The 8,486-nt window shown below is 40.6% G+C and overlaps 1 protein-coding gene across 4 annotated transcripts in view; it reads right to left on the bottom strand.

Moving 5' to 3' along the window:
- Window positions 1-967: 967 nt before the first annotated feature.
- LOC108705258 (MMS19 nucleotide excision repair protein homolog) overlaps window positions 968-8,486 on the bottom strand; it is a 48,150-nt gene continuing 40,631 nt past the window's right edge. For 2 of the 4 annotated variants that reach the window (XM_041571047.1, XM_041571045.1), the window contains 6 exons: window positions 8,013-8,199; window positions 6,710-6,792; window positions 5,110-5,274; window positions 4,437-4,496; window positions 3,418-3,518; window positions 968-1,673 (listed from right to left, as the gene is read on the bottom strand). In XM_041571047.1, the coding sequence (XP_041426981.1) occupies window positions 1,646-1,673; window positions 3,418-3,518; window positions 4,437-4,496; window positions 5,110-5,274; window positions 6,710-6,792; window positions 8,013-8,199 (624 nt within the window). In that variant the 3' untranslated portion in view covers window positions 968-1,645. The remainder of the gene's footprint in view (window positions 1,674-3,417; window positions 3,519-4,436; window positions 4,497-5,109; window positions 5,275-6,709; window positions 6,793-8,012; window positions 8,200-8,486) is intronic. The other 2 variants (XM_041571046.1, XM_041571048.1) reach the window with 1 other exon arrangement.

The raw sequence follows: 8,486 nt of genomic DNA, 5'->3' as shown, positions 1-8,486 counted from the left end.
GATTTTATTTTTTTGCCTTTACATAACGGCTAAATTTACCTTCTGGGTTGTTGGTTCAGGAGATTCATATTTACTTGGTTTAGACAAGAGAAGCTCTTTTTTTCGCTAAAATATCACATACCATAGATTGCCATGCAACATACAGTTGGTATGAAGCTACAACTGATGCCCCTAAAGATAACAAGGGGGTGTCCATGACAGTTTACCCCCTGTTGCTTCAGATACCCTTACCACCCCCATATACAGCTTGCAGGAAGGGCACATTTTACACTACATGAAGCAGATTATCTGGAGTACTTCATCCTATTTTTTTGTACTGATAGGGAACCAAACTGGAACTCTCTTTGTGCAACTGCAGGGCTGTGATTGGCTATCCCCCTCTTATTGTGCTTCATCAGTCTCACCCCTCATTTCAAACACGGCAAGGATCAGAGAGCATCTATTAAAGATTAATATTTTTTTTTTTATTCAGTTCTAGATATTTTACATTAGTGCCTACAAGATGGGGGGGGGGGGGTTCACTCAATAACATTCAATCAACACCCAATAGGTTAATACGATTTTTTAATGATTAGCCTTCCTGTTTTTTCTAGCAAGCACCTCAAAGTGCTCTTTAAAAAAATATATAAAAAAAAAAAAAACACTGGTAAACACAAAATACACATTAGACAAATTTGCTAGTTTTAATGTATACATTTGCAGTATTGATGGTTTAGAGAATGGAAAATACCTTTGTTAGCTAGCTCAGTACAGGTACGGAACCCGTTATCCAGAATGCTCGGGACCTGGGTTATCCCAGATAACGGATCTTTCCGTAATTTGGATCTTCATACCTTAAGTCTACTAGAAAATCATGTAAACATTAAATAAACCCAATAGGCTGGTTCTGCTTCCAATAAAGATTATTGATATCTTAGTTGGGATCAAGTACAAGGTACTGTTTTATTATTACAGAGAAAAAGGAAATCATTTTTAAAAATTTGGATTATTTGATTATAATGGAGTCTATGGGAGACAGCCTTTCCATAATTTGGAGCTTTCTGGATAACAGGTTTCCAGATCCCATACCTGTACTGTAAAAGGAATAATTGCTTTCCTATGTTAATCCTCAGGCAGGGAACGAATCTGGTTTGAATAGCAGCATCAAGTTAAAATGGGCAAGAGAATCCGTATTTACCTGGACTCAAGGGCAATGTACCTCATGTTTTTAGATATAGTTCTTATTATACAACAGCAGGAGAGCATCCCTTTGACTTTACTACTCACACAGTAAAAAAAAAAAAAAAAAAAGACCTTTCATGTCCAACTTAAAACCAGGCCACAAGACTGGCATAGCTATTCATTCACAGAACTATATAATATACATCTTATATATTTTATAGATCAGTAATCTTCTCCCTCATGCCAAGTCCTTTATCTGATGTACATTTTGTACTAATATCATTCATGTGCAATATAAAGCTGCCGGACCTTTGTGATCCATCCCGCAGGGAGTTAATGGCGTCAGCAGGTCCTGGCGCTATTTTAGGGTTGTCCGTATTCGAGGGACGACAAAACAAGATGTCACATGGAGTTGATCGAGTTGTAAGAATTAGCGGCATCCTGGTGAGATTGTCTCCGTGCAAAGTTAAACTTCAGTGCGGTCTCAGCTCCCTGGGCTTCCAAGCAAGAACCTAAAGGGGATAAAAAAAACCCCACAAATGTAAAAGAAAAAGCTTAGGGGTAGGGATGCACCAAATCCACTATTTTGGATTCGGCCGAACCCCCGAATCCTTTGTGAAAGATTCGGCCGAATACCGAACCGAATCCTAATTAGCATATGCAAATTTAGGGGTAGAAAGGGGAAAAAAATGTACTTCCTTGTTTTGTGACAAAGTCAATCAATTTCCCTCCCCGCCCCTAATTTGCATATGCAAATTCAGTTCGGCCCGGGCAGAAGGATTCGGCCAAATCCTGCTGAAAAAGGCTGAATCCCGAACCAAATCCTGGATTCGTTGCATCCCTACTTAGGGGTGAACTGGGCAGCACCATTCATAATAATGAATGTAAATTGCAAAAATGCTTAGAATATCACTCTCATCAATTTTACATTCACAAAATATACTGAGATTTAAAGCTAATGGCACACAGGGGTGGAAAAGCCCAACGTCAGCCCTATGTGCCATTAGCCTTTAATAAAAGAGTCTGGCTCTTAAAATTCCATGGGCGGAGCAAATTGAACTTGGCTTAAACCCTATTCCCATTTTGATGTGCTGAAAGGCTAGTCCATAATACAGGAATGGGGTCTGGAATGCTTGGGGTCTGTGGTTTTCTTTGTCATAATTGGATCACCATTACCTTAAGGGTGATGGCACATGGAAAGTGTTATTTTCTGAGGGTGACAAAGAGCTCTGTGTGTACCATCAACCTTAGGCTATTTCACTGTTCCAATTAACATCTAATAGCTGAATATATGAATATGAGTGTGCATTGATCCAGAGTTGTAGAGCTTACATACCTGACATGCTTCAATGTATTTGTTTTAAAACTGGCGACCAAGAAATTTGCTACAGGGGATTAGACTTGCAGCATATTTTACACTTTTTATTAAATAAGCTAATTAGCCACTTTAGGGAGTGTAAATTTAGGTCAGTTATCCCCAACCAGTAGCTCGTGAGTAACATGTTGCTTGGATGTTGCTCCCAGTGGCCTCAAAGCAGGGGCTTTTTTTTGAACTCCTAGATAGAAGGCAAGTTTTGGTTGTATAAAAACCAGGTGTACTGCCAAAAAAAGCCTCCTGTAGGCTGACAATCCACATAGGGGCTACTAAATGGCCAATCACAGCCCTTATTTGGCAGCCCAAGAACATTTTTCATGTTAGTGTTGCTCCTCACCTCCTTTTACCTCTGAAAGTTTCTCACGATTTCAAAAGGTTGGGGATCCCTGATTTAGGTTATATGCAGCCCTATTAGGACTAGTCCTTGTTTAGTATTATTCTATATTACATATACAGTGGTGCTTGAACTTCTGTGAACCCTTTAACATTTTCTAAATTGTTATAGGAATGTGACCTAAAACATCATCTGATTTTCAAACAAGTCGTAAAAGTAGATTAAGAATCTAAAGAATCAAAACAACCTGAAAAACAATTATTATATTTGGTCATTTATTTATTTAAAAAAAAACAAAAAAAACAAACATATCTGTGTCTGCATGTGGCAAAAGTAAGTGAATCCTTAGGATTTTCATATAATTTGAAGGTGAAATCAGAGTTTGGGGGGTTTCAGTCAATGGGATGACAAGCGTGTGAGTGAGAGGCCCTGTTTTACACATACACAATTACAAACTCCTGAAACATGTAAACAAGAGAATAGAATGTATTCTTACAACATGAACATATGCAAAATAGAACAAAATTAGGAGACGCTGTGAACCTACCACTGGCAGCGAGTCTCTACTGCCTCCTTCCGGACTAGTCTCTTCTTGTCATCCAGCGGCTTTGCTAAGGCACGGATCACTTGTTGCTTATAAGGCAGAAGCTAGCAAAAGAAATACATCAACTCTGTGATCCATAAGACATATACAGACTTGCAAGTCTAATCACAGATATACGCTAAGCACAGAGTAGAACTGCAGTGACACATTAGAGCAGGGCTGTCCAACTGGTGACCCGCCACCGCCCCTTGTGTGGCCCTCCACCTACCTGCTGTGTCTGTTTACCATGTGTAAACCTTAAATGGTATCACTACAGAGATTATATGGCCCCAGTATTGTTTGAACCTCAAATTCAGACTAATCCCCTGTATTGTTCACACCTGTGATCCCCCTGCATTGTTCACACTTGTGACACCTCTATTGTTTATATCCTAAAGGCCTGTACTGTTCTACCTGAGGCCCAGACTGAAACTGCCCACATTGTTCACCTGTTCACACTCTATACAAAATGCTAATGGGGCACCAGCACTGTGTCACTGTATGTAGTACATATTAGACTGGTCCTGATTCCTGTCTCCTGCTCTGTTCTGCCTTCCACATGCTGCCTGCGTGTGCCCTGCTCTGCCTGCGTGTGCCCTACTCTGCCTGTGGATAAGCCTGGTATTTGTTCTGGGGGTTTGTTGAAAATAAATTATTGTTAGGGGCCCCTAAGGCGTGTAATCATGTGCTGGGGGTGCTGTGTTATCCAAGGGGAAGCATATGGATTTAAGGGTATGTCTTAATATGACAACTTTTTTCACATATGAGTGATAAGTGATATCCCTGCAGTGAGCACCAACCATTTGGTTTTTTGGTGTGCTACCACCATTAATGTGGACATGGTCTTGTGGTAACATGGGTGTGGTTTAAAGTGAGTGCGGTTTAAAAACAGGGAGTGGTCATCACTGGCTTCCATTATCAGCCCTCCACTATGTAGGCCAGAATAATGTCGGCCAGCACTGCACTAGAGGAATCATTCTTACCATGTGCAAAGGGAGCTTGATGAGAGCACGTATACATTTCAAAGATGTAATCCGAACAGCCTAGAAAAGGAAAGGGAACAAATAAATGGCCTTTTATTTTCTCAATGGAAACAAGATCACAACACAAACTGCTCTACAATGTCTGCCCAAAGGCACTTTAATTGCCAGAGGTTCCCTTTCCAGCTGTGAGACGAACAGTAAATTCATGGGCCTTTGTTAACCTGAGCTGGGTGCCTGAGGAATGAGGAATATATTGCTCCCATTCCCAGGAGCTGGAGCGGTGTACATCTGTCCCATTACATCAAGCACAGAATCATTACAACAAATAGTACTCAACACTTTCATTATATAAACGTGAATTTGCCCACTCAGGAATGCATCACGCTCATGCAAAAATAGAGGGTTTTTATGGTCACAAGTCCAGCCTAATGTATTATGGACTTCGGGCTATAATAAAATAGCCTGTATAGGATGTGTTGAGTTGGTTGGAAGCTATTACTACCTACAGTATTGAGCACAGAAGAAAAAGTTAAGAGGGCTGGTGATATGAAGAGAGGCCTGAGTGATGACTGCTACTTAGTCCTTTGGCACCACAGAGCTTCTGATCTTTCCAAAGCAAGGTAGCCTCTAATGTCCTTTGTGCAAAGTACCAGATTTGGGTCAGTATACATACCATTGCAGGACTAGAGGTCAGACGGAGGAGCTTAGAAATAAGACCATCTATGTGAACGTTCAGTGTCTCGGGCGCCTCTAGCAGCAGAGGTTCTAAGCAGGTCAGAGTTGATAACTGAACAACCTCGTCGGCACAGGATAAGGCCTCAAGCAACAGGGATAACAACTAGAAAGCAGACAGAGATTGAATAAATGTCAGTATGAACACAAAGAAACAAAGACCATTTATATTATTCAAAGCCATTTTCTAAAACTTGGCATATTTGTTGTCTTAAAAGTACTTGAACTCAACTCACATAAAATGTGTTAGTGTGATTAAAGGAGAACTAAAGCTTAACTAAAGAAGTACGGTATAAATGTTGTTCTGTATGTGTTGGGCTTCTGTACCAGCCCAAGGCAACCACAGCCCTTTAGAAGTAAAGATCTGTGTCTCCAGATGCCCCAGTAGCTCCCCATTTTCTTTTCTGCCGAGTCACTGCACATGCTCTGTGTTGCTGTCAATTACTGAGCTTAGTGACCTACAGACAATATAAGGCTGATAATTCATATTAGCTACATGGCAGCTCACAAACCAGCACAATTAGCAGACATTTAATAGTCAGCCCTGTAGCATCAGCTTACATGACAGGCACACATGATTTTATGCTTTATAATTTGCAACAACCCCTAAGTTTGGTGTCTAGCACATGCTCAGTTTGTTCTGAGCACCTGTCTAGAGTCCTGCAGCGGGTTGGGTACCCGCAGGTTACCCTCAAAAATCTGCGGTACACTGCAGGTTGCGAGTAGAAGTTCGGGGTGCAGGTATAGACGTGGGTCGGCGGTTCTGCGGGTCTTCTCAATAGCGTTTTTTACTCTTTTTTTTTTATATAACTCCTACTTCCGATGATGTCACTTCCGGTTTACAATGACAGTACTTCCGGATTCTTGATGGTCAGCGGGTCCAGGTTGCGGATAAGGTATTTGCGGGTCGGATCGGGTAGCTGGTCCAATCGGGTAAGAATGCGGGTTGCTGGTCCAGGTTGCGGATTGCAGGTTGCGGGTACGGGATCCAAAAAATGAACCTGTGCAGGACTCTAGCATGTGCGTGTCACAGACACTTTTAACAAAATTCAAGATGGGAAACGCCTGTGTAAACTTTGAAGGCCTGGATCATTATACTATAGAGATTCTGTACCTTTAGACTGATTCAGTATATAAAATATGCCATTTTCACCCGGGGAGGCCATACACTAGGCTCAGCTCCATGTTCTCACAGGTCAATGACGCATACTAAGGAATAACCCTACATCATTCTACTCTTCCAAGATTCTAATATAAGAAATGACAGATTAACTTTGGGGAAAGATGAAGGAAAATAACACCTGTTAGAAAGGGAAAAACAAGTGCAACAGGAACCTGATTTTATATTTCAAGGGAAAAATGGTTGTTGTACAGGGAACTTTATTTGTATCCTGTGCTTAGTCTTCTTTTCACATATGCTTGAAGAGCACAGATTCTTGTCCCTGCTTGTGCCAAAAGATAAAGCAAAAGGATGACTGGCTGGAAGGGCAGATGGTGAAGGATGGACATTGCACCCTCACAAGGAAATCTAAAGTGCTCACCGATGGAAGCTCAGGCATGAGAACTTGCTTTGGCAATGTGTTAAGGACGTGGGAGAGAGCTTTCAAGTAGTTTGGCTTGTCATCTGTTCAGAAAAGAATGAGACAGAGAAACTATTGTTATGAACAAAGGAAGTATAAGCAGCAGCTTGAGAAATATCTATATTACAGTGGAACTCAAGAATCATGATATCAGTAAATGACTCCTGCAGGATTACACGTGGTCTTCAAGCAGTCCCAAACCATTTGAAAAGAGGTAAAGATGTTTGATTAAAAATGTATATTGAATGGTAGACAAATGTTTCAGTATCAGACATACCCCCAATAGAACTTTGCCAATTAAGTACCACTTAAAACTGAACTGGGAATTCAAACATGCAGAACTTCAGCTCTTTTCACTACAACTTATAGCAACAGTAACACCAAAAAATTAAAATGTCTTAAAGTAAAGAATATATACTGTTGTGCTGCACTGGTAAAACTGGTCTTTGCTTCAGAATCAGAATTATAGTTTATATAAACAATCTATTGTGTAGCCATGGGGCAGCCATTCAAAGCTGTAAAAGGAGAAAAGGCACAGGATACACAGCAGATAACAGATAAGCTCTTTAGTATACAATGGGATTCTTCAGAACTTAGTTATCTACTGTGTATCCTGTGCTTGAAGGACTGCCCCCCATGGCTACACAGCAGTTTGTTTATATAAACTATAGTAGTACTTATCTGTTATCTACTGTGTATCCTGTGCTTGAATGGCTGCTCCCATGGCTACACAGCAGTTTGTTTATATAAACTATAGTTGTACTTATCTGTTATCTACTGTGTATCCTGTGCTTGAAGGACTGCCCCCCATGGCTACACAGCAACTTGTTTATATAAACTATAGTTGAGTTTCTGAAGCAAACACACTAGGTTTACCCATATTCATAAGTTACTAGGGCCCTCACTAGGGTCCCTGCCAGGGCCGGTATTACAAATTTACCTGAAAAAAATGTCCTGTGCATGCACAACCATGACCCTGAAACACCCCAGTCATGCCTCAGTAGGGTAAAAGAAAATAAAAAAAGAGTTTCATGAGGAGGAGAAAGAGATTTGATTAGTCTTTTCTTTCACCTCCCACTCTCTGGAGGACATTAGTACATGCACAGCACATATGCCTTCTGCAAGTAATATTCATTGGATCTACGCAGAGCACAATCATATGAGGCACATTTAACAGAGTTACAATGATAAATGAATAATCTTCATGGTATGGAAGTAATTGCTTTTTGCTTATGTTAATGTGAAGCAGTACAAAACAAGTTACCTCCGTTTGCAGAGTTAAATCCCTGCACTAGCTTTGGGACATTCTCTGTGAAGAATCTTTGCCGGAACATGATGCGGACATCTGCATGGCAGGCTTTGTTAAGGACATCCGGTGAGTCTGATACCAGCAAGGAGAACATGTTTGCCACTGAAGGACCTAGCTGCTTATCAGACAGCAAACCAATCATCTGGGGAAAAGCACATAAAGAAATGACTTGAACTTTAGTAAAGTAGGAAGCGAGAGATTAATGCAATTTATCAATATGAGGATACAGGCCCAGAGCCCAGATAAAAAGTCAAGGAATCTATGTATCCACTGTATACAGTCTTAATGGAAACATCATAAATCTGACCCCACAATCATTAGAAGAGCAGAAATAATGAAATACAGTTTTTAAACATGGAAAATCATTATCACAGAATCCAATTTAAAGGTGCAGTAAGGTTGAGGTTAAACCCATTCAGGATACCAAAG

The sequence above is a fragment of the Xenopus laevis genome, chromosome 7S (assembly GCF_017654675.1).
Source record: "Xenopus laevis strain J_2021 chromosome 7S, Xenopus_laevis_v10.1, whole genome shotgun sequence".
In the NCBI taxonomy this organism is placed as follows: domain Eukaryota; kingdom Metazoa; phylum Chordata; class Amphibia; order Anura; family Pipidae; genus Xenopus; species Xenopus laevis.
The sequence above is the reverse complement of the archived record's forward strand: the minus strand, read 5'-3'. Positions and strand labels throughout refer to the sequence as shown.